The sequence below is a fragment of the Coptis chinensis genome, chromosome 3 (assembly GCF_015680905.1).
Source record: "Coptis chinensis isolate HL-2020 chromosome 3, ASM1568090v1, whole genome shotgun sequence".
Taxonomy (NCBI): domain Eukaryota; kingdom Viridiplantae; phylum Streptophyta; class Magnoliopsida; order Ranunculales; family Ranunculaceae; genus Coptis; species Coptis chinensis.
Window position 1 is genome coordinate 95,873,445 of NC_141458.1, and position 27,286 is coordinate 95,900,730.

Consider the following 27,286-nt stretch of genomic DNA (forward strand, 5'->3'; position numbering starts at 1 on the left):
CTCACGTGGGTTTGGTAGGATAGGTCGAGTAAGGGATCGTCCAAACCTTAGGGCTCAGATAGGTTCACAACTGGAATTACAGCTTTTGGTGAGTAGGATTTTTAGGTTTCTTTTTAGTTGGTTTTAATTAAATTAACGGTAATGCAAATAATGTAAATTACTACGGCGATTATATGTAGGTAAACAAAAATAGAGAAACAGGGAGAGAGTTAGTCATACTCATGCAAGAATCATTTTTCAACCGTTTATATTACCACATCACTACATCTCTAATTCGTCTCGTTTTCGGAGACGACGTCGAGTATTGATCCCTAGTGCATACCCACATCTCTAGGTCGCATTTCACTAGCATAAGGAGTTTCAATAATATCTCATCTCTGGTATATTATTTCAGCTCCTGGCTCGATTTCACATCAGCTGGACGAATTGGAGAGTCATGTCGACACCGAGAGAGATCGTGGCGAGACGTTTCCGAGCATCAGCAATCCAACTTTGTACAGTCTCGGTCATTTTGGGACTGGATGTCAAATCTAAGCCTAATTCCTAAGTAGTGACTCTAGAGTATTAAAGAGTCAATCCGGATTTTTACACGAGCAGCATAACCCTCCCCCTGAGGGGGGGGATAAGCTCATGGTCATAGAAGGAATAATAAAACTTGCTGTATACATTAAGTAAATAAATGCAGGACAGGAATTAAACTAGAAAAGCAATAACTGTTATTAAAGGTAAAATAACTTACAGTATTTAAGCTGCTGGAATGGAAATGACAGAATGTAAGTACTGAAGAAATAAACTAACTAGGCGGAAGCTAAAGCATGAAAATGCTGAAGGGGTAATAATGAAGGCGACCCCCTCCTATATATAGGTTGGAGACTGAAGACGGTTTAATTTGATGTTGTTTGTTTGCTAATTGAGTTGTTCAAAACTTTGAGAATCAAAGTTTTGTTTTTTACCCATTTGTTTTGTCCTTTTCCGTATTAAAGTTTCGTCTTGTAGCTCATTTCAATTCAAACCACCTGGTTTGAATTGGTACGTGTCTTCTCTCTTGCCAGGTGGTACCAAATTGAAACCATCCTTTGCCACCTGCCTATGCTGACTCATCATGCCTTTTGGACCCGCAGAGTGGGTCCACTTAGTGTGTCCAGTGGCAGCGCCGATTTTGGCATTTTTACGACTTTCTGTCCTTGCACGGAGTTCGTTGTCGCCGTCGCTATGGCAGCTTCACTAGCCAACGTCGGCATCTAGATTTATCCGATTTGAGCTTCGGAAGTTTGCTGCTTCTTTATATGTGGACCCGTTCTGCACTGGTTTTGTTCTTTTAGAAACTTCGGCTCTAGTCAAGCTTTGTTGGACTTCACGGGGGTTGAGTGGGAAACTTCAAATATTCCCGTATTCCTGTACTTCGATGCATGTTTTATCCCTATATTTATTTTAATTGCGGAAACCTGCAAAAGTACGAAAATATAATTATTACATGATTATTAAACACATAATCGACCAAAACGCTATGTCTCTCGGGGTTTAATATTACAGTTTTGGGTGCTTATCACACCACCCCAAACAAAGACTTTTTGCTTGTCCTCAAGCAAAAGAAGAGACATTAAAACAATAAGTGGTCAAAAATGTGTTGTCCTAAGCTAAATCTCATTTTCAGCAGAGTGCGGTTGCATTGATTTGATGCAACAAGGCCTTGAACCACTAGGAATTCCCTAGTGGACGAAGTTATAACCTCGTGAGAGTTTTCCGAGAAGATACTCACAAACTTTATTTATAATACAACAACTTCAAGAACAAAGGCTTGTTTCCTTAATTAATCTCGGTATCTAGACATCTCACTAGCAGGGGAACAAGGATTTAATTCTTTCAATTTTAAGTTAATATACATACAATAATCAAAACATCTACGTATGAGCATGCATGCAAAGGATCTAATAATGAAATGTACGAAAGGGGTCGTTTTACGGATCCTTTGGATAAGCGTCCTTAAGTAGGTTCTCACGGTATGTGTCGAAACACAATTTCTCTCTTATTTTTCCACTCAAGCTTATCTATCTCCGATTAATGCAGTGGGCACACATTTCCTCACATACTCAATGACAGCTTAGAGGAGCCGAGGTCAAGAAGTCACAACTACTACTTATTATCACACTATCCTATTCCTAATTGAGCTAGAGGTCTTTATTAGGTGTTATGGGGCTTAGGTGGTAGTGTAAAAGAAAATGGAATGGAAAATTCAAAAATGATAAGTATGGGAGAATAAGGTCTTCGAGATATTTATACTGGAGAATCCTTATTTTCTTTCCTGCTTCTAACATGGGTTTCCATACTTGGATTTTTCAAGCTTTTGTATTCCCTTTTGATTTGATTTTTTTTTTTTTTTTTTTTTTGGGAATTCTAACCTTGACATTTCTTTTGATTTTTGGAAACATATTTCTATTTTTTTCTTTTTCTTTTCTTCTTAAACAGGTAACTGATTTTGATTTGTCAAGGTTTTTTCTCTTCATTTTTCTGCACTTCATCCTATTTCTCATACTCATCATCTAGGTAGGCTTATTTATTTGTGGTTACTAGATGGGTAATGATTTTTTTGGTGAAGTAGAAAGGATTAAAGAAAGGTTTAGTGGGGCGACTAGCGGTAAAAAAAATTTACAGGTGTGAATTTTTGGCTATATCGATCCAAAGAAAGCCTAAATTCTCGCTTAGGATTTGGGTAGTGATCAAGTAAGTAGACGTGTGAACTTCTCTATTCAGAAGAACTACTCCTCTATGTCATTACTCATATATCACACATTTTTAGGCTTTTGGTTAGATTCTTACAGAATATGAAAACTAAGTTGTCTAACCGTGGGTCCCAGAAACTTACTGCTGTGTACATTTAATGATAGTCAGTGCATGAATGCTCATAAAAAGATGTAAAAACTATTGCATACGTATTAAATTAAGTTTCTAAGAACAAGTCCTAATTCTAATGCTAGGGTGAGATTTCTAAATATTTTTCATTATAGAAAGAGAAACGAGAATTTGTCACTAAATACGTTTATTTAGACATTAAGTAAACTATATACAACTATGCATGCCTAATTTTTGCAAAAGGTTCTCACCACCCCCAAACAGTCGGACACTGTGTCCTCAAAGTGTTAAGAGGAAGAAAGAGTATACCTGAGAGGCTTTGAGCAAAAATATAGCTGACATCTTCCACAGAAATTTATTTTAACACACTATATATTATACATCATAAAAGTAGAAGCACACTGTTAGAGTAGCACACTGTTAGGTTATTTATTTATTTCACATCAAAACGTAAAACAAATATATACATACATCAACTTACATTGCCCCAACCTAGAACTGGGGGATAGTCCCTCCTTGCCTCGTCCATGTAGAAATGTCATTCCTTTGCATCCCGCCAATCTATCATAGCTTTCCAGACTTCACTCCACTTCCTTTTCTTTGCATTGTCTAGATGAGCTATCATTTTATCATCATCAGGGAAAGAACGAACTTTCTTAAGATACCTTGCAGGGCATCTCCATGTCCGAAATCGCAAAGAACGAATTATCTTGTTTGTTGGACACATAGAGTCGACCTTTACCCAGTCCTGAAAGGTGGCCGCAAACTGAGGGAAGTACGTCCGCACTATCCTGCATGTTGTAATTGGCAGGGTGATATAGTGTTGCCGAAAAGACCGAGCCTTCTTAAGATTCTCAATTACTAGTTCTGTAATGTCGAAGGTGGTATGTTGCTGGGCCAATGCATGGAATGTCTTACACGCTGACTTTGATGCAATGGAAAAATGCCAATCCCCCATGATGTTCAGAAGAATAAATAACATGGCAGTTCCAACATTCATGGTCATACTGGCTAGTGGAATAGTGAAGTCCGGCCATCGACCAGCTTCGGCACGTTCTTTGACGTGGGCAAGGCCATCGCCATACCGGGCAGCAAAATCTTCCCTAGAATAGTCATTAAGGTCATTCTCTATCATGTATTGAATGGGGAGATCTGGCTGAAGAGGAGGAAGGTCTAGAGCCATAGCCACTGTTGGCTCATAAAAAGCGTGTCGGGTGTTACCAATACGTAGTGTAAAACCATTCAAAGGGAAACCCTGGACAGCTGGTAGATCTTCCATGTGATCATAAAAATAAGTTGCCAAACCTGGGGAGTACATCTGCTCTGGGTGTAGAATAAGAGAGTTCCAACCAACTTGAGTGATGTAGTCTTTGAAAAGATGTCCATATGCCGGAGAATTCAGCAACGAATGGAAAGATTGTTCTGGAATCATCTTTGGAGCTTCCATTGTAGAAGATGTGTGAAAAGAAAATGTGACCTGTATAGTCAAGGATAAACAAATATTAGACTATGATGAGAATAATTAAGTAAAAACAAATTACCATACGAAAATTAAAAACTAAAAAGAAAATGATAAATAATATAAAATTGCAAAATTTAAATGGTTTCATTGGCCTAAGTAAAATGAGGGATCCTTTTGTGGGAGGGATCCATTTATAAGATTTTCTATGTCGTCAATCCGCGGCAAACTGTTGCAATATTTTGCTTTCGTCGCGGTAAAATCTTGGCGTGGTTCTCCATTATGAGAGTGTGATTTGCCAAGAATTGGTTGTGGGTCATGCAAGAATTGTGCTTGTTCCTCTTCGTTTATTGTCCGCAGGTCTTGAAATTCAAGAAGGCTGGTGATAATAATGTTCTGACGTTTGAATAATGTCATCAGTCCTTGTTGAATTAAGCGAAGCCCTTCCATGGGATTAAATACATTGCATAATGCATTTTCAGCAAAAGAACTACGACCATTCCCTATTCGTGATGAGTGAGACTTACACCAAATGATTAGCTGAAGTTCACGAGGTAGAGAGTAGAAAAGGGAAGAGAAGGAAGGAGGTGAAATCTTAGGTACCCATCGTTTACCAAAAAGTACGTTTGCTCGTGTTGTAGAAGACATTTATACTCAGTTCTGAAAAAGAGTTTTCGTGGACTAAGGTTCCGGCGCTTGCAACCACACACTTCAAAGAACTTTGGAGATCATAAGATAGAAGATGGCCCGGCTACCAAAATGGCATACCCTCTATAGAAACAAGATTGAGTACGCCAAACGAAACATCTAGTCGATTATATATTTGGATTCAAGAAGAGTCCGCTCAACATCCGTGAGCGTACGCATTGTGGTAATGTTTTAGGCGTTGTCCATTGACTTGAAATTCACTGTTATCTTTTGGATTAAGCAAAGAAATTGCCCCATAATGTTTCACAGCTGACACAATGAAAGGACCAGACCATCGTGTTTTCAATTTACCAGGAAAGATGTGTAATCTGGAGTTGTACAGTAAAACTTTTTGGCCAATTTTGAAATCCTTACGCCAAAATGTGCTTGTCGCACTCTTTTCATATTAGCTTTGTAGGATTTCGAGATCATAAGCATCACTCCGAATCTCCCACCATTTTTATTGCAGTTTTAAACTTCGCCTGCCTCGATGATATTGTAATTAAGGCTTTTGATGGCCCAAAGGGCACGATGCTCAAGTTCAACCGGCGGATGACAAGGTTTTCCAAAACAATGCGGTAAGGAGACATCCCTATAGGTGTCTTAAATGCTGCTCGGTATGCCCAAAAGTCATCCGATAAGAGAGAGACCGATCCTTTCTTGATGGATTGACGGTTTTTTCTCCGAATAGACTTTATCTCTCTCATTTGGAGACTTCCACTTGGCCACTTTCGTTTGTGGGTGGTATGGAGTAGCAACCTTGTGAGTAACTCCATATTTCTTCATTAAAAACCCAAAAATTTTGTTACAAAAATGTGTACCCCCATCACTGATGATAGCTTTGGGAACACCAAAATGAGAGAAAATGTTTTCTTTTACAAATCTCATAACAGTCTTATGCTCATTTGAGCGACATGTGAGTGCCTCAATCCATTTGGACACATAGTCTACAACGACTAAAATGTATAGAAAACCTTGAGAAATAGGGAAGGGTCCCATAAAATCAATGCCCCAAACATCAAAAATTTCCACAATCAAGATAGGATTTAGGGGCATCATATTTCGCTTTGGTAATTCGACTAGGTGTCGACAACGAATGCAAGCTATGCAATGTTCGTGTGCATCGCGAAAAAGGGTAGGCTAGTAAAAACCACATTGTAACACCTTGGCCGCAGTTTTCTTTCCACTGAAATGACCTCCTCAAGATTGTTCATGGCAAAAGGATAATACGTCGGTGTGTTCCCAGTCGGGAATGCCTCGACGAATGAGTTGGTCGGAACAATACTTAAAGAGGTAGGGTTCATCCCAGAAATAATATTTTACAGATGGATAAGAACTTTTATGATCGGGGCGTGACCAAAAGGAGGGACTTCCTCAAGAACTAGGTAGTTAACGATATCCGCGTACCATGGAGATGAGAAAATAGAGTACAAGTATTCGTCTGGGAAGGAATCACCGAAAGCTTCGGAATCACTATCGATGTCACCAACCAGCCTTGATAAATGGTCGGCTACGACATTTTCGGTTCCTTTCTTGTCTTTGATTTCCAGGGTGAATCCTTGTAAGAGAAGGATCCAGCAGAACAATCGTTATTTTGCGTCCTTTTTCACGAGTAAGTACCGAATTACGGCATGGTCAGTATATACGATGGTCGATGTTCCAACTAGGTAGGGGCGAAACTTATCCAAAGCATAGACAATAGCTAGGAACTCTTTCTCAGTTGTGGTATAATTACGTTGAGTGTCATTAAGAGTTTTACTAGCGTAGTAAATGACAATGGGTTTGCCGTCACGTCGTTGGCCTAGTACAGCGCCAATAGCAAAGTCGCTAGCGTCACACATCAGTTCGAATGGTTGAGACCAATCAGGGGGTTGAATGATAGGAGCGGTAGTCAAAGCAATTTTAAAGTATCAAAAGCTTGTTTGCAATTGAAATTGAAGACGAATACTGCATCCTTAAGCAGGAGATTGGTTAAGGGTAGAGCAACTTTAGAAAAATCCTGAATGAATCTCCTGTAAAACCCAAAAGGCCTAAAAAGGCACGGATATCACTTATGCGTGGGAAAGGTAGCGAAGAAATTTTAACAATTTTAGCTTTATCAACCTCTATCCCGTCTTTTGAAACAATATGACCTAGAACAAGTCCTTTGGTAACCATGAAATGACACTTCTCCCAATTTAGTACCAAATTTTTCTCTTCGCAACGCGTTAATACTTTAGAAAGGTTGGATAAACAGTCGTCAATATAGGCTGGAGACTGAAGACGGATTAATTTGATGTTGTTTGTTTGCTAATTGAGTTGTTCAAAACTTTGAGAATCAAAGTTTTGTTTTTTTACCCATTTGTTTTGTCCTTTTCAGTATTAAAGTTTCGTCTTGTAGCTCATTTCAATTCAAACCACCTGGTTTGAATTGGTACGTGTCTTCTCTTTTGCCAGGTGGTACCAAATTGAAACCATCCTTTGCCACCTGCCTATGCTGACTTGTCATGCCTTCTGGACCCGCAGAGTGGGTCCACTTAGTGTGTCCAATGGCGGCGCCGATTTTGGCATTTTTACGACTTTCTGTCCTTGCGCAGAGTTCGTCGCCCAGGTCGCTATAGCAGCTTCACTAGCCAACGTCGGCATCTAGATTTATCCGATTTGAGCTTCAGAAGTTTGCTGCTTCTTTATATGTGGACCCGTTCTGCACTGGTTTTGTTCTTTTGGAAACTTCGGCTCTAGTCAGGCTTTGTTGGGCTTCACGGGGGTTGAGTGGGAAACTTCAAATATTCTCGTATTCCCGTACTTCAATGCATGTTTTATCCCTATATTTATTTTAATTGCGGAAACCTGCAAAAGTACGAAAATATAATTATTACATGATTATTAAACACATAATCGACCAAAATGTTATGTCTCTCGGGGTTTAATATTACAGTTTTGGGTGCTTATCAGGCACCTAGGAGAGTTTCTTTTTTGTTGGTGGCTACTGACTACTTTACAAAGTGGGTCAAAGCCATAGCTTTGGGTTCAATAACTACTGTAGATGTAAAGCGATTTATGTGGCGTGATATTATTTGCAGGTTCAGACTACCTTCAGAATTAGTATCAGATAACGGTTCCCAGTTTGGCTCCATAGAGATGCAACAATTCTGTGGGTCTATGAGCATAAAGCAAAACTTTTCTGCTCCTTACCATCCTAAAGCAAACGGCTAAGCGGAGGCTACTAATAGGGTAATCTTAGATACCCTTAAAAAAAAGGCTTACTAAAGCTAAAGGCAACTGGGTTTGTCAACTGCCTGCTGTCCTATGGGCATATAGGACTACTCCTAGAAGGTCCACGGGTTTTTCACCATACTTTTTAGCATATGGTGCAGAAGCAGTACTCCCAACAGAAATCATGGCCAAACAAAGAGAGTCAAGCAGTAAAATCCGGAGTTGAAAATGAAGTCTTAGCTTATGACAAAGCTCTTATTGATGAACGCCAGGATACAGCTCTTCAATAATTAGTCAAATATCAAGAAAACATGAAGCGCAGTCATGATAGAAAACTCAGAGAACGTGTCTTCAAACCTGGTGACTGGGTCCTTAGAAAAGCTAAGAATTTTGATAACCCGAGCGCGGGTAAGTTTTCTAAAAATTGGGAGGGGCCATTCATTGTGGATAGGTTGGCATCTAAAGGTTCTTATTACTTAAAATCTTTAGCCGACGATGTCATGAGTAAAGCATGGAATGCTTCTCATCTTAGGAAGTTTTTTAAATAAATGATGCATTGAAATCATTTAATAATGCCGTGAAAATCTTTAGCCGGCGATGTCACGAATAGCATGGCTTCTCATCTTAGCAAGTTTTTCTTTATATCATGTACAAATTCATTGAATAACCACTGAGTCCAATGATCATTTGTTGTCCTTCATTATTTGCCTCATTAAAAGTTAATGTAATATTCTTATTAACATTGCTATGAATTTTGAGCACAGCTACACAACAGAAATCCAGGTTCAAGCGCACAGCACCTAGTCAAGTTCAAATTGGTGGTTAACCCCTCCAACTAGACACTCTACAAGTTCAAACCTAAGAGAACCAAGCTAGTATAGAAGATTTTGTGATTAGATCTCTATCAGCTTCACAAAACCAGGTTCAAATGCTCAGCATGCCTGGTCAAGTGAAAAAGCCTCATTTTTACTTGCAAAATTCCAAGCTCCAACATGTTTGCACATGGAAGTGCATGGAATACTAAACGCACACTCTGAAGCCCAGCTGAATGGCATTAATTGTCTATCTTGGTACAGACCAGAGTGTCCCTCTTGCCTATTCAAATCCTTATAATAATTGACTGAGGCCGATGATAAGGCAAGTGTTGCGAGCGCGTCAGGCTTGAAAAATGTCCCATACAACTAAAGTATCGGGTCCAAGTATATAGCTTTGAGCTTCTTACCTGGCTTCGGCGTGAAACACAAATCCCTGAAGTTCAAAAGGCCAACATACAGAAGCGCACTATGCGTTGGTCCGAGTGAATGGCGTCGACCCTCTGGCTCGGTCCTATTTGTGAACTGGGTAACTCTGAACTTTTAGGACTTTAAAAACCCAAGTGCTAGATGCAATCTATCCCCCAAGTTTGGATAGAGAACATCGCTTGGTACGATTGAATGACATTGGACCTCTAAATTGAAGACAATATGCATAAAATCAGACTCTGTGCATTAACGTTGATAAGAACCCAAAACTGTAGCTTTAATCCCTTAACAATATCGCTTTTGACCAATTATGTGATTAATAAGTAAGAGTTAGTACTGTTATCGTGTTCTTATGTATTTCAGGCATTGGAGTCGAATATGTGTATAAATGCGTCCCTCTTGCGAGATAAAGGAGCAAGGGTTGGTTGCTAAGAAGTTCTATGATAAAAGGCCAAGATTTAAAGAGAAAAAGCCTTTTTAAAGCCCGGTCAAAGCTGAAAAGTCAAAGTCAACGTGGGCAGAAACAGCGCACAAAAGTCAGCAGAACTTCCGAAGGCTGTATCTTTGGACTCATACCTCAGAATTTGGCCTACCTTACATCAAAGGGACCAGCTCAGAAAGAGCTTTCCAATGGTCTAACCCTTGACCCAATCAGAGGAATAAAAGTTGACGAAAAGGCTGTTGAAGTCATTTCCAGTTGAAAACTCTTTCGTAGACTGAACTAATGAGGTTTTGAGCTCGATTTTTCTGGCCCAAAACAGGCTCCTCAGCCCATGCACGAATTGGTGGATCTGGTCTCCTCCATATGAAGACAGAAGACTTAGCTCTTAAGCTACGGAGTTTTAGATAAAAAGTTAGTTTTTACTTAGCAATTCATTTTCTAGTTAGTTTAAATTAGTGAATGATCCAAATACTTAGTTTTAATTCATTAAATTAGTTTATATAGATTAATCTCGTTAGTTGTCAATTCTATTATTTGTTAGAACAAGTTTTCAATCTTAGAATAAAGTATTTAGTTTATATTTCAATCTTTAATTTCGAATTCAATCTTGTATTCATAGATTTAGTCGTTTTAAATTGATAATTAGTATTCATAATTAAGTTCTAGATTAGTTTTAATTTCGGTTGTAATCCATTTTGAATCTTAGACTATTGTTAAATTAGATTAAGAAAGTTAATTAGTTATTCAATAATGACTTGGTTTGATTGTTCTTGTTTTCGAAATGATAGTATAATTATTCAAAGCTAAAACCTCTATTAGAGGGGTTTGAAGAAGCCTTGATGAAACTTGATTGTTGTTAACGTAGAATAGTTCTTAATATTCTATTCCATTCTAGAAAACAATTAGTTCACTATGAGAATGGGGTTGATTGTTTCACATGCTAGTTATTAGTTGGTAGAGATTACCATGAACAATTAGGGATTAGGAAGACCCAATTGCTATGTGAAAGCATTGCAATTTGGATTACGATAATTCCTCGCTAGTTGATTAAGTCAAATCAAGGTGGAATCAAATCCCCCTAATTCCTCCTCATATTGTCAAATTAGCAATTCCGTAGTTTGAATTATCGTATCTTGATTAGTTTTTACCATCATAGTATAAATTCCACAATTACTCTCACAACTTTGTTAACTTACACGAACTAGGACACGTTACACCTAAACAAACTAGGAGTGGAATGAATTCTCTACTCCACTTATTGCAATAGCATCGAGAGTGTAGAAAACTTTGATATTATAAGCTAGGAAAAAAAGTTTTAGTTTTACTTACGTTTGAGTTTCATCACTTATTCGTAGGTAAAACTATCATTTTACCTTTTATCAAATGGCGCCACTGTAGGAACCGTTATGGTTGCACTGAATGATTTACTACGAACCGCGAAACACCACGCGCAGCAGAATAAGGGGTGTCTCTCATGGTTTGGTTAGAAATTCATACCTTTAGATCGGCTAAGATAACTCTGAGAATATAAGATATATGAATCAGCAACCTCTTGATCTTCTGTTGTATTCATATTTTTAGATTGGACGTTGTGTGGGCAACGATCTACCAACCCTTTCTTTCTCTCTTTCCTTGCCTCTCTTTTCCAATCAAAAATGAAATAATGAATAGTTAATTCGGCCAGGAGAGAAGGGTTTCTATTTATAGGCTACAGCAGGGACCATGAGGAGAAATTAGGGTTGGGCCTCCTGATGGGCTTGGGCTTTCCATGTTCACCCAGAACACACGGCCTAAGTCCGTCAACAAATGGCTTATTCCACTAAAGGCCATTGTTGCACTACCGCCCTAATCCCAAATTACGTGTTACGTTTATGGGATCCATATTATATGTTTGTTGATCTCCCCGTGTTTAAGATATTGAATGCCCGTTGATTAAGTTAAATTACTGACAACTACATTAATCAACTTCTTATGTCCTTGAGTAGTACCACTAAACCTCATTGTCATGTCAGATTAAATCCACCTGTAGGATTTACATGACAATCCTTATGAGCTCCTCAAGGGGACATCATCAACCCGACTTCCTGTGGATCACAGATTCTTTCTATAATTAACAGCACACCTTATATACAATGTCATTACCCAATCCATCGAGTTTGTTGATTCACAAATGGATCTCACTCATTGATGATTTAAAGCAATGTACAATGCACATAAGTGCCCGTTATTATATCCGGATTAAGAGGACAAGCATCCATAATAACAGAGGTGTTTGTTCTCTTATATAGTCAATATAAAGATAAACAACCTCACTTGGTTCAATACACAAAGTATACTAGTGTAATCATGTAGTCAAGATAGACTAATACCAGATTATACTACAACCGTACCAATGGTTTGTCTAAATCCATCTAGATTATGAACGTTTACTTATACTTTATAAAGTACTAATGATATGATCTTCTGTGTGTCACCACACACCATATCATCTACAATATAAAGTATTAGACACATGCATATAACTAATAACATGCATAACATTTGCCCATATGATTCTCATTCAAAATATAAAGAATTAGAGTTAATACAAAAGCAATGTTTTTAGTATATAACCCTATCAGCCGCTACATATTAGTTGTGTTTAGTTTCATTTCCATTAGTTGTGTTAATCCTATCAAAGTCCCATTAAACCCACCCACCCTTGTTTGGTTCTAACTATGGATTTTTGCTTCAGAACTGATTTTTTTTTCGCAGGGATACATTGAGCGCACCACGTGCCCTCTAAGGCAAAATTCAGAGCGCACCCCGCGCTCTGTCGTCTGGAAATCAGCCAAGGCACGACCGCACCCTACGCCCTTCCAAGGCAAATTTAGAGCGCACCCCGCGCTCTGTCGTCTGGACATCAGCCAAGCCACAAGCGCACCCTGCGCCCTTGAAAGGCAAAAGTTGAGCACACCCCGCGCCCTTTTCTGAACAGCTCGATTTTCACAGGTTAGTACAAACTTCCATTTCTTCAAGTTATTTAGTGTTTCTAACTTGTTAAATACACTGAGCTCGTGTATAGAAGACGCTATTCATAAGCGAAAGAAGGAGGCATTTAGGTACTTCTTTCTTCCACTCCTCGCATCTCCTGTTAGAGGATTTATACTAGCATATCAGGATTGTTTTAACGTTTGTCGTGTTTAGTTAAGATTGGTCTTAGCCTTGCATGAGATTAAAGTCAGGTAAAAGAAAAATGTCTAACATAATCAAACGTCAAAATCAACAAACACGCCTATATAGTATACCACTCACTACACCTCTAGCTAGTATACCACACACTACACCTGATATAATGGTTGAAGAAAGAGAGTCTCCTCTCTCTAACTTTTACAAAACCTTAAACAATAGCCCAAAATTTTGCATCATTCTTGCAGACCCAGTGGGGGATTTCCGAATCCCCCCAAATATATTTAATTTGTTACCTATTTTTCTTAGGTTAGACCATGAAAAACCTTATCAGCATATGCGTAGGATTGAACAAGTCCTTACCACGTTCCATCATCCTACGATTGGTGCTGGACAAATTAAACTGAGGGTGTTTCCTTTTACCCTAGCTGATAAGGTGGCGTCTTGGTTAACTAACCAAGCGCCTAATTCTGTGGACTCATGGGCCAAACTTATTCAACTATTTATGGAACATTTTTACCCACCGCTGAAGACAGATGAAATGCTTTCCAAGATTCATTTTTTTTTAGAATCATCATGAATCCTTTTCAGAGGCTTGGAATTGTTTCACTGACCTTCTTATGGAGTGTCCACATCATAACCTCGCCAAAGACACGTTAGTTCGTGCCTTTTTCAAGGGACTGTTACACCACCATAAAAAGGTCCTTGATATAATGAATGGGGGTAGTTTCCTCAGTAAAGGGGCCTCAGAGGCTTATAAATTTTTAGAAGATCAAACAAAGCGTAATAATAACTGGGGGGTAGTGACGATATCTCCCGCTCCACTAGTTCTTCTTCAACAATTAAGGTCGCCGGTATGTTTGAGATTAAACCCGATCCTGACCTTAAAACTTTAATCGAATCTCTCACAAAAAACGTAGAAGCTATTTCTATTCAACAAAAGCCTGCCACTATCATGAATGTCAACTCTATTCCATGTAATTTCTGTTTGAGTCTTGCGCATCCCGACTCCTATTGTCCTTTAGTCTATGAACATCCATCCGCATAGCCGGACAATGTTTGTTCTATTAATAGTGAACCTAACGCACATTGGAGACAAAATCCCAACTACGGTTGGCAAAATAACCAACAAGTTACACCTCCAGCGTATAATAATCAAAATGTTAGGCCAGCAAACAATTACAATCAAGCTCCACCGAGACAAGGACAAGGGAATTATAATAATTATAACAATAATAATTATAATGCTAATTGTAGTGGCCCATTATGTGCCAAAGGACTAAGTCAAAGAGGACGAGGCAAAGCAAGGTAAGCGGGTAGGTTGGGGAGCAGCGAAACAGTGCCGTGGAACCCTAAGGGCAGACGTGGCCGAAGTACAATAAAGGGAAGGCCGTCAGATGGAGGAATAGATGGATGGTTTAGATCAAGGAGGAAGGGGTATATAAAGAAATTGAGGTGGATAGAAAAGGGGGCTGGAGGGAGAGAGAAAAAAGGAGGAGAGAAAAGAGAGAAAAAAAATAGTGGTGAGATCTGAGTCTTGTGTGTTGTAATAACTCAACTATTGTTTCCTACTTTGTGGACTTAGTTTAGGTTCTTACATTTGGCACCGTCTGTGGGGACGAGAAGCAAGAAAGAGATGGCACCCAAGAAACAGGAAGGGAGACCGAAGAAGATGGCTACACAGGAACCGATGCCCGAGGTAGTGGTAGGAGAAGAAGGTAACAGAAGAGAGGAACAGGAAGCAGAAGAGACGTGACTCATAAGAGAAGAGATAGGGAGGCTAAGAGAGGAGAATGAGGAATTAAGAAGGGAAGTGGAAAGGGAAGAAGAAGAGATGGAGGAAGAGGTAGGCGAGGATACGGAAGAAGAAGAAAACAACGAGCCGAATCTGGTGGAAAATCCAAAGAACCGGTTTGGCGGTGGAGGCGAGTGCAAGAAATGATAAACAACGGCGGGGGATGCTAACGGTGCGGTGAACGAAGGGTCGCGGGGGAGCAGCTAGTCAGGTGATAGCGGGGCTGAGTTGCAACCCATTAGCGGATAGTATTTGGGCTTCGGAAGTCCCAAAGCGTTTGAACCAGCCTAGGTTCGAGAGGTACGACGGAAAAAGCAACCCAGCAGACCACATCCTCCATTTCCGGCAGCAAATGCCACTCTGGCAAGAGTCTAGATATGACGAGTTGCGCTGTATGATGTTCCTGGCAAGCCTGGAAGGGGGGCATCAGACTGGTATTATCGATTACAAGCGGGAAGTATAAGGAGCTTTCAGGAACTAGAACAGGAGTTTATAGATCATTTCATTCATCATAAAAAGCGGGTTGTGGATATCGCGGCATTATTCAACGTTCGACAAAGGTCCACCAAGTCTGTGAGGGAATAATTCCTGTGTCGGTTCAAAGCTAAGACGTTGAAGGTTGAAAACCTAGATGAAAGGACTACTGTGATTGCATTCAAAGGGGACTGCAGCCAGGGACAGGAGTACACCAGTCGGTGGCGAAGAACGAGATTGCAACATTGCATGAGCTATATCTGCGGGTAGAGAAATACATCCGATATGAGGATAGTATGCAGAAGGAATCCAAGAGATCCGGTAAAGCAGTGTTATCCTTGGAGAAAGATAGGGAACCTAGGAGAGGGGAAGCGACCGAGAAAGGAAAGGAGGGATACCGCGGCTACCCCCCAAGGGCCGAAAGAAACCGCGAAGGGATTAGAAGGGAGAACAGAGAGAGGAAACCATACCGTGAGGTAGAAGTTATGCCGCTGAATAGGTCCTTGAGCGAAATACTACCATTGATAAAGAACAAGCAGGGATATGAGGGGTCGCGGAACACACCCGGGGAGTTGCCTTGTAAACCTTTCTGCACTTATCATCAGATACACAATCATGAGACCGAGGACTGTTACCCATTAAAATAGATGGTTCGGCATTTGGTAGAAAAGGGAAGGATGAGAGAGTTTATAAGGGGAGGACAAAGCGAGGAGGTGGTACCGCGACAAGATCGAATCCTTGGAACCATTAACGTGATCTTTAGTGGAGAAGTGTTAAGCCATAATGCCCACAGGGATAAAGTGCGAAGAACTGCGAGCATTCAGCAGATTAACGAAGGGGCTGATAGATCGCGGGCAAGGGCAGGAAAAGCAGAGGACAGAGATAGGATCGTCTTTAGTAGTGCAGATTTACGGGCGGTGGACGCCCCCCATGAAGACGCATTGGTCATCACGGTGGCGATGGGCAATTATATGGTGAAATGGGTATTGGTGGATTGCGGTAGTGTCGTGGACCTGTTGTTCAAAGGAGCGTTGGAAGAGATGGGGATTGATCATAGACAGTTGAGGCCGCCGAGGACTAACTTATATGGATTCAATGGGAGCATAATTGAGCCAATGGGAGAGCTCTTATTACCAGTAATGACGGGCCCCGTGACTGTGTTCGCGCAATTTATGGTGGTGGACTCATCTTCCCAGTACAATGCTATTCTAGGAAGGCAGTGGATTCATGAGATGAAGGCCGTCCAATCAACTTACTATCAAGTGATACGGTTTCCCACTCCCACGGGTATGTGTGAAGTTCGGGGAGACCAAGTGACGGCCAACAACAGTCATAGAGGAATAGTTAAAAGGTTGATCCGAGGGCCGAACGAGGAGGATTCCAATCCAAGGAAGAGGCAAGCATAGCAATTACAGAACGCCGCGATTGAAGAGAAAGGGGAGGCGGCCACAGGTCCGAAGACGCTGGATGAGATTGAAGTGGTAAATGTGGGAGGAGAGGAGGAGAGGTTTACCGCGATAGGGGCAAGCTTGACGGGTGAATGGAAGAGGGAATTGATCCAGTTCTTATCGAAAAATCAAGACGTGTTTGCATGGACCATAGAAGAGGTTACGGGGTTGGACCCTGAATTCGCCTGTCATCGGTTACACATGAGAGAGGAGGCAAAGCCTGTAAGGCAAAAGATGCGGAGCATTAGACTGAAGTACGCAGAGGGTATTCGCGAGGAAGTGGCGCGGTTGAAGGGAGCCAAAATAATATGAGAGGTAGAGTTCACGGACTGGTTATCCAATGTGGTGGCGGTACCAAAAAAGAATGGCAAGGTACGAATGTGTGTGGATTTCACGGATGTGAATGCCGAGTGCCCGAAGGACAGTTACCCCATGCCGCGGGTGGATGAATTGGTGGATAGGATAGCAGGGTTTAAAATATTCTCGTTTATGAATGCGTCGATGGGGTACAATCAGGTTGCAATGTACGGGCCAAATCAGGATAAAACAACATTTGTGGTAGAAGGCGGCACATATTGCTACACAAGGATGCCGTTTGGGTTGAAAAACGCCGGAGCCACGTTTCAACGGTTAGGGGAGAAAATGTTCGAAAGCAAGATCAGGAGGGGGATGGAAATATACATCGATGACATGGTAGAGAAGAGTATGTCGGAGAAGGAGCATTTAGACGGATTGAGGGAAACGTTCGGGATACTGGGAAAATACAATCTGAAGCTGAATCCAGAGAAATGCACATTTGGGGTGACCACTGGGAAGTTCTTGGGCTACATCGTTACTCATAGGGGAATAGAAGCTAATCCATAGCAAATAAGAGAATTGGTAGAGATGTCGTCGCCACAGAACGTCACGGAGGTTCAGCGTCTTGCTGGGAGGATCGCGGCATTGAACAGATTCATTTCCAAATCATCGGACAAGTGTAGACCATTATACTGGTTGTTGAGAAGCACGCCGGACTTCGTATGGACGCCAGAATGCGAGGAGGCGTTTCAAGAGCTGAAGAGGTATCTGGGTAAAGCCCCATTACTTTTGCGGCCAGAGCATGGGGAGAAATTGTACCTGTACCTAGGGGCCACCGAGTATGCGGTAAGTTCTGTTCTGGTCAGACTAGCGGATAGAGTGGAGAGACCGGTGTATTTCCAAAGCAAGACTTTGTTGGACACAGAGACGCGGTATAGCAGAATGGAGAAATATGCCTTGGCCTTGATCTTTTCCACCATGAAGCTAAAACCATACTTTGAATCTCATTCGATAGTGGTGGTGACCAACCTACCACTTAAACAAGCATTAAGGGCAAAGAAGTCGGGCCGAATGTTGAAATGGGCAGTGATGCTTAGTTCTTACGAGATACATTACCAGATTAGGACAGTAGAGAAAGCTTAGGCCGTCGCAGAGTTTTTGGCAAAATTCCCAGCAGAGGACCCAACGTGGGGAGAGGAGATGGTCATGGAGTCATACAAGGATGAGACACCCAATCAGTTGGATCCTTGGGATAAGCGGAATGGGTGGAGAGTGTTTGCGAATGGGTCAGCTACTGACGCATGCAGCAGTATAGGTGTGGTGTTGGTCACGCCGGACAATAACCGGATAGAGTTTACCATGAAGTTGGGATTCATAGCATCCAGCAACGAAGCAGAGTACGAGGCTGTTATAGTAGGATTGAGAATGGCAGAAGACCTGGGAGTGAAAGATTTGATAGTACATTCAGATTCAAACCTGGTGGTGTGCCAAGCAAATGGGGGTTTCGCGGCCCGATGTCCAAGAATGGCCAAATATTTGCAGGTGGTGCATCAAAGGGCTAGCAAGTTCACAAAGCTTCAGTTTATCCACCTAGGGCGGGGGGAGAATAGACACGCCGACGCTCTGGCTTATGTGGTCGCCGCCATGCCGGGGTCTGAGAAAAGGACTATAAAAGTAGGAAGATTGGGGAGGCCAAGCACAAAGGAAGTAATAGAGGTGTGCCATGTTGCAGAGGAAGAGGGTGGATGGATGGAGCCCATCAAACGCTTTCTAGAATGAGGACTGGTGATGGATAGGAACGAGAAAAGGAGGTTGGAGCAAGTGTCTCGGAGATATGTGCTGATAGAAAGGGAACTGTATAGGAAGAACTTCAATGGGCCATTGTTGAAGTGTTTGGGGCCGCGATTATCATCAGAGGTGTTGGCAGAATTGCATGAAGGGAACTGTGGGAGTCACTCCGCGGGGAGGACCACGGCACATCGGTTGTTAACGCAGGGTTACTTCTGGCCTCATATGAAACGGGATGCGGTCGAATTTGCCAAAAACTGTGATAAGTGTCAGAGATTTGCATAAAGGATATTTGCACCTACGGAACCCTTGCATAACGTCTCTTGCCCTTGGCCCTTTACCATGTGGGCGTTAGACATCATGGGGCCACTGCCCATGGCTAGCGGCAAAAGAAGGTATATGTTAGCAGCCACGGACTACTTCACAAAATGGGTAGAAGCCGTCCCGTTGCAACAGATAAAGGAGATTCAGGTGATTAAGTTTTTATGGGAGAATATTATATGTCGGTTCGGGCTACCATATGCCATCATTGTAGACAATGGGACACAGTTCACAGGGGCAAAGGTGGCAGCGTTCCTTGCAGCCTACAAGGTGAAACAAGGGTTCTCAGCACCCTACAACCCAGAAGGAAACGGGCAGGCTTAATCCTCCAACAAGACGATATTAAATAGTCTGAAAAAGAAGTTGGAAGATAGGAAGGGTGCGTGGGCCGACGAGCTGAACCATGTTCTGTGGGCATATAGAACCACCCCGAGGACCACCACCAAAGAGACCCCATTTGCCTTAGCGTACGGCATTGAGGCGGTAATTCCCGCGAAACTAGTGGCGACCACCAGGAAAACAAGAGCAGTGGAAGAAGGAACAAACTGGCGCATTTTAGCCGGAGATTTGAATTTGGCAGAGGAGAGAAGAGATTCAGCCTGCATCCGTCTGGAAGAGTATCATCGGAGACTACAGCGGCAATACAACAAGCGAGTCAAATTGCGAAAGTTCAAGATAGGGGAACTGGTGCTTCGCCGGGTTACGCCAAGCACGAAGGAGGAAAAGGACAGGAAGTTGGGTCCAAACTGGGAAGGACCGTACACCGTGATGGAGGAAGGGGGGGTCGGGAACCTATAAGCTTCAAACAATGGAAGGAAAGCTAATAGTGAGGCCCTGGAATGTAAGAATGCTGAAAAGGTTTTACGAGTAAATGTACTGAAGTTCAGAGCAATGTAAAGAGGGTCCCAAACGGAGGACAATAGTTGTTTGTAAATATATAAAACTACAACACTTTTGTGAAAAGAAAATATGTTTATTATTCGCAATTTGCTGAATGGGAACGTGAACATAACAGACACCTGGGGCAATGAGAGGGACCCCATCTGGTCCCTATAGAGAGGGAAGCAGCGAAGGGGATGAGCCCTTCACTGACATTACTTGTGGAACAGATCCTAAGCAAGATGAGCTGCTCCAGCAGGAGGATGGAGTCGGCGTAGCGGGATGAGGCCTCCGCAGACAGCGGACTTGAAAGGCACATGGGGCAATGAGAAGGACCCCATCTGGCCCCTATAGAGAGGGAAGCGATGAAGGGGGATGAGCCGCCACCGACATTACTTGTGGAACAGATCCCGAAAGCAAGATGAGCTGCTCTAGCGGGAGGATGGAGTCGTGAGGGCGGATGAGCCCTCCGCGAGCAATGGACTTGAAAGGCACATGGGGCAATGAGAGGGACCCATTTGGCCCCTGTAGAGAGGGAAGCAGTGAAGGGGATGAGCCCTTCACTGACATTAGTTATGGAATAGACCCTGAGCAAGATGAGTTGTTCTAGCAGGGAGACGGAGTCCACGGAGCGCGATGAGCCCTCAGCAGACAGCTGACTCGAAAGGCACATGGGGCAATGAGAGGGACCCCATCTGGCCCCTATAGAGAGGGAAGCAGCGAAGGGGATGAGCTCTTCACTGACATTAGTTATGGAACGGATCCTGAGCAAGATGAGCTGCCCCAGCAGGGGGATGGAGTCAGCGGAGCGAGACGAGCCCTCCGTAGACAGTGGACTTGAAAGACACATGGGGCAACGAGCGTAACCCCATCTAGCCTCGGGAGAGAGAGTGCTTTGGAAGGGGACCTGAGCAGGATGAGCTGTTCCAGTAGAATGAGCGATCCGGTGGAGCGGGATGAGCCCTCCACAAACCTCAGACAAAAAGATACATGGGGCAATGAAAGGGACCATCTTTGGCCCCTAGAGAGAGAGAGAAGCAGTGGATGGGGTGAGCCCTTCGCTGACATTAGTTGTGGAACGGATCCTGAGCCAGGGGAGCTGTCCTAGCAGGAGGATCGAGCCTGTAAAGTGGGATGAGCTGTCGCCAGCATCGGGATGAGAGGTAGACATGGATGAGAGGTGCGCAATCGAATTAAATAAATGAAAGGAAGGGGCATGAGGGAAGACGGCAGGAATATAGCTCACAATCACATAGCAAAATATATTAAATCAAGGCGAGCCATATCGCAATTTAATAACAGTGTGGTGACAAATGGAAAAGACAAGCCAAATTGTAAAGTTAACAACAGTTTATATACATATTAAAAACTAGGGCATTCCCTAGGTGGACGATTCAAGGTTGGCTTCTCCAATAGCATCATCAACAACGGCCTTATGGGGATCTTCGAGGACGGCTTCGGGAAGGGGTCTGCGCCCATCTCAAGGTGTTCTGAGGTTCCAGAGGGATCTGTGGCTACAGAAGGGTCAGCAGCCTCAAGGGAACTGGCCACCAGGGCAGTAGGCTGAAGAGGTAGAAGGCGGCTCTCTTGAGTAAGCCGGTCGAGTTCCTCCTGAACCTTCTGGGCCACCCGCTTCTCAGCCAAAGCTTTGAAACGATCACGAAGAATCGTCATATCCTTTTCGTGCTGCTTTAACATTTTGGCGGTTTCATCTTTGTGGGCCTGGGTGAGGGGGTCCACAGCCTGCTGGTGTTGTTGGGTGCGGGCATTCGAGTCAAGCAGATGGTGTTGGAGAAGTTCTTCCCTTTGGCAGCACAGGCATTCATTGACGGAGTCCATGTACCGCTGATGGGAAGCTTCGGACGCAATCAGCTCGTCCTGAGCTTAGACTTTAGCCAAATTGGCGGCGGCCAGGTCTGACTCAAGACCGGCATAAGACGCTCGCAAGCCTGAGGGGCCGTTGAGTTCTTGCTCCAGAGCGGTCACCTTGTTCCTAGCGCGGAGAAGGCCGCGGATCATAAACGAGATGTCAAGGCTCACCTGAGTCAAAAAGGGAGAAGGGTAAAATAAAAAAAAAAAGGGAAGAATGGGGAGAAGAAGTTATACCCGTTCCCAGTTGGTGTACAAGGAAGTGCGATGCGAATCAAATGAACCTCCATCCCCATAAGTAATGTCCTTGGGCAGATGGGCACTGCAGAACAAGGAGGAGGCCACGACAGCATTGTCCAGAGCGGAGTCCGTGACATTTACCTTCCGATTTCGCTCATTGAAGATAGGACAGAAGTCCTCAACCGGCACAAGAGTGGAGGCGGGCTCCTTACCAAGTCGGTGGGTGCTGGGAGGAGAGGCAGCCGAATGAGAGGGTGGAGAAGAAGGAGCGGGGCCTTTGGGTAGGGGGGCCTGATGAGTTGGGGGGACAGACTCAGCAGAGGTGGATGGCCGCGGCCTCTTGGCTGGCGGTTGATCAGCAGGGGCATGCATGGCGGTGGGGGGAACTTCCAGCACCTCGTCATCAGAGTCACTATCAAACAATTTTTACTTGTGGACGTCCATATCTGCGGTAAGTGAAGGGCGAGAGGTGAACTGGAGGCGAAAGAATGGGAGGAAGAATGGGAGGAAGATCGATGGAGGGGGACGAGGGAGTTATGAGAACGAGACCACTTCTTGGAAGGGGGAGATGCACGGGGCTTGCATTCCTTGGGAGGGGGAGGGCGAAAAAAGGGACCTGTTAAGCCACGGAAGTTGTTAAGGGCGGGGATGGGCAGCAGTGGAGTAGCGGTGGTGGGATGAATACCTAAAAGGACAGCTTGGGCGGGGCCAAGGTTGCAAATTTGAGCAAAGATAAGGCAGGAGATACTATCATAAATTCCAGATTTGGAATCTGGGCGCCAGCCTGGAAAGAAGAACAGAGGTGAGTTAGTAGATCAAAGAGAAAACAATTCGAAAGAGGAGAAAGAGCTATTATACTCACCATGGAGTCTGAAGGCGAGGTGGTTAAGAGTTAGGGTAGGAGGTATGTCCGCGGACAGAAATTTGCCTGATACATAGAGCGGATAGTGGTGCCACACTTTATCTGAGGTGGTAAGCTTAAGGAGAAAAGATTGTTTCTTAGGACGAACGCAGAAGGACTGATAGCCTATACTGACGTCCTTGGTGCTGGTTTTGAGGTAGTAGTGGGAGTAGATGTCGCGGCTGATAATCTTGGGGTCATGGGACTTGTTATAGGAATTCGCAGCATACATTATCCACCAGATATTCTCAATACCTTGGCATGGGGGAAAGTTGAAATGGTTGCAAACTTCAACATCCAGCAGAGTGAGGAGAAGCCGCAGACCGGCAACCATTTGACCCACGGTGATGACAAGAGAGCCCGGCCGACGGGGAACCAAATAGGGGTAGTGGGCGACAGAGGGCACGTGTTCTAGTATGACATCGGCTGGAACACCATAGGCCGCTCTAAGGGCGTCCAAATTAGGTCTACGAGTTCTGGGTGGAGGCGTAAATAAAGTGATGGGGTGACCAGAGGTGGAGGGCACAGAAGTAAAAGCAGGGGGCGGGGAAGAAGACACACCCGCTGAACGGGAAGAGGAAGAGCCACCAAATTCGTGGTCCGTCATCGGAAGGAAGATGAACGGATTCCAGGAATTCTAAATATTTTAAAATGAGAAAGGGAAAACAGTTCACTAAAAAAGAGAGGGATCAAGATAACGTACCAATCATTGACGTAAAGGAGATAGGGAAGTCGTAAAAGACAGCCGGAGAGAAAGGAAAACACCGGGAAAACCACCACAGGGAACTACCCATGCTCTGGTGAAGGTTGGTGAAGAGAAAAAATGGGGGAGTTTGAGTAAAGGAAGAGAAGGCGTTTGGGAAAGAAAAAGGAAAGTGAGGGAAAAAGAGGAAGAGAGAGGGGTTTAAATAGGTGGAGGGAAAAACCATAATTTCAGGCGGTGGGGAAACCGAAGCATCAGCGGAGGCTCCAGCCAGAGGATGACACATGGACGCACGGGAAACCAGGGGCTGCCAAAAAAACACGCGCGTGATGAATACCTGTCCCGTCGCACGCGTCCCAAAGTGACAGATATGCAATGCTAAAGAGATAGAATGGTGGAGGTTCTCGACCTCGGGCTAATAATATGACTGCGAAGTCGAGAAGGGACATTTGTAGTGGCCCATTATGTGCTAGAGGACTAAGTCAAAGAGGATGAGGCTAGGCAAGATAAGCGGGTAGGTTGGGGAGCAGCAGGACAGTGCCGCGGAACCCTAAAGGCAGACGTGGCCGATGGATGGTTTAGATCAAGGAGGAAGGGGTATATAAAGAAGTGGAGGTGGATAGAAAAGGGGGCTAGAGGGAGAGAGAAAAAAAAAAGTGGTGAGATCTGAGTCTTGTGTGTTGTAATAACTCAACTATTGTTTCCTACTTTGTGGACTTAGTTTAGGTTCTTACACTAATAGAGGTATCGTTCCGATTAATCATAACTATCATAACCCACCTGTTAATAATCAACGTGAGATAGTTCCTGTCACACAACCTGTAACAAACACTCCTCCACAACCAAATCATTTTGATGCCTTTATGCAAACCCAACAACAGATTTTATAGGCCATCCAACTTTCCTTATAGTAGTTAGCCCAAGAGAAAGTACAACCCAAAGGTGTGTTTCTAGGTCAAGCGATATCTAACCTTAAAACAACAAACACAACCTTTGAAGTAAACGGTAATACTAGTAATGAAACTAGAAATGTAGGTGAGCTAAATGCCATCACCACTCTCCATTCTAGCAGAGTGGTTGATAACGCCGTAACTATGCATGTAGTTACCCCACCAGTAGTCCCTACTCCAGATATTGTATTAGATACCGAAGTAATAACTGAAGATCCTACCCCAGTAGAGGTACCAGTTAAACCACAACCTAAGAAACAAAAACCCAAAGTTAAACATCTTGTTGATCTATACGCTAAATATAGAGAGAAACCACTGTTTCCCTAGAGATTAGCCATGTTAACCAAGGATACGAATTTCGATGAGATTAGGGAGGTTTTCAAAAATCTAACGATAAACCTACCTTTTCTAGAAGCGATTAAAAAGTTACCTCACCATGCTAAGTTTCTTAAAGAGTTGTGCACTACTAGGTGATAAACGTAAAATTGAATAATTTACCTACGAAATGAATGATGAAACTCAAAACTGCAAGTGAAACTAAACTTAATTACGCATTGCTATCAAAGATTTCTATACTCTCAATTCTATCGAAATAGAGTGGAGTAAAAAGTTTGTTCCACTTTTAGTTCTTTAGCATTCAAGTCTCCTATATTGACTAATCTATTCAAAGTCTAATGAGAGCAATGGTGGGAATTATACTACGATGTGAATTAAAACTAGACGTAATATAAAGATTATAACTTTATTAAATTTAACTAAACAATAATTGAATTCTAAATTAATAACTAATAATTGAATAACAACAACTGAAATTAGATCTAACAATTTTAAATGACAAAATCGAAATGAACAAGAAATAACTATTTTATTTATCTAATCAATGAAGAACTATGATTCAAAGAATTAATCTAAAACAATGTATGAAACTAATTAATTTAACTAATTCAATTCAAAAACTAGATCTACAAGCTATTTTAATGGCTACTTTCTATCCTAGATTCTCTAACTATCTCTTTTTTAAGAGCTAAGTCTTGTTTTATGTAAAGAAGGAGACCAGATCCACAATTTCGTGCATGGGCTGAGGTCTCATGTTTTGGGCCGAAAAATCGAGCCCAAAGCCCAATTTCTTCAGCCCACAGAGCTAGTTTCAATTAGCTTTGACTTCAGCAGACTTTTCGTCCACTTATGCTCTTCTAATTGGGTCAAAGCTTGGACTATTAGAAAGCTCTTGCCAAGCCGGTCGTTTTGACGTAAGGTAGGCCCAAATCCGAGGCCTGAGTTCAATAATATGGTTTTCGAAAGTTCTGCTGACTTGTGCACTGTTTCTGCCCGTGTTGACTTTTCAGTTTTGACCGGGCTTCATAAAGGCTTTGTCTCCTTGAATCTTGGCCTTTATCATAGAACTTCTTAACAACCAACCCTTTGCTCCTTTATATCGCCAAAGTGGCACATTTCTGCACATAATTGAGTTCCATGCCTGAAATACATAAAAGCACGTAATTAGCATTAACTCTTATTCATTACTCGCATAATTGGTCTAAAAGTAGTATTATTAAGGAGTTAAAACTACAGTTTTAGGCTCTTATCACTAGGCGTAAGACAAATATTCCTAAAGACACCCTTTTAACTGAATAGTTTCCAACTTTAACTAAACATAATAGAATTGTTAAGTACAAGGACCCTGGTCGTCCTACTATACAATGCACCTTAAGAGATTCTCACATGACGACTGCGCTATTAGACATAGGGGCGAGTGTTAACTTACTCCCTTATTATCTCTATAAACAAATAGGTCTACAAGATATACAACCCACTAAAATGATGTTGCAATTAGCTGACTGGTTTATTAAGTATCCCAAGGGTGTTGTTGAAAATGTGCTTGTTAAGGTTCAGGATTTTTACTATCCTGCTGATTTTGTTATCTTCGATACAGAAGTTGCTAACGACTCTGTTCCGATCATTTTAGGGCGTCATTTCTTGGCTACTGCCAACGCGCTCATAAACTGCCGCGATGGTTCGATGTCCTTGTCCTTTGGCCATCTTTCTGTTGAGGTAAATGTTTTTAAAATGACTAAACAGTTCCCAAATATGATTCTTGATGGAGAGGGTTAGCATGATCGAGAGTTTAGCTCAAGATTATTTCAAAACCACGTTTCTGGATAATCAGATGCACAAATTCCTTTTCTTTGGAAGTTCCAACTTCGACGAGAACTCCCTAGAAGTCGAGGAAGATTTCCTTCGACTCTTTTGCAAATCTTCCTTGCCACCTCGCGAATTCCCCCCTGTCAACATCCATTCATCCATTGACGCTATGACGGAAGATGAATTTTTCACCCTCTATCCCAGTGATTCTTTTGACCCACCTATTGAGGAATGTCTTGCATATCTCAAGGCTTCTGATGATCTAGACCTGAGAGCTCTAGCTGAGCCCCATTCATCCACCTCACATCATCCTGTCACTCATTCATCTTCCATCACCAATATTCCCCACTTTCCACCTTTTCAAAGGAACCTTGAGTTTGCACTTGACCCTCTTGCTTCTTCTGTGCTTAATAATTTTCTAAATCCGCCTAATACGG

General features: G+C 42.7%; 2 protein-coding genes across 2 annotated transcripts; both read left to right on the forward strand.

Moving 5' to 3' along the window:
* Window positions 1–15,958: 15,958 nt before the first annotated feature.
* LOC147511864 (uncharacterized) lies at window positions 15,959–16,717 on the forward strand. Its single transcript, XM_086598591.1, has one exon. It carries the CDS (start codon window positions 15,959–15,961, stop codon window positions 16,715–16,717), a length of 759 nt encoding a protein of 252 aa, XP_086454717.1.
* A 1,545-nt stretch (window positions 16,718–18,262) lies between these two features.
* LOC147511865 (uncharacterized) lies at window positions 18,263–18,835 on the forward strand. The gene has a single exon (XM_086598592.1). It carries the CDS (start codon window positions 18,263–18,265, stop codon window positions 18,833–18,835), a length of 573 nt encoding a protein of 190 aa, XP_086454718.1.
* Window positions 18,836–27,286: the final 8,451 nt, after the last annotated feature.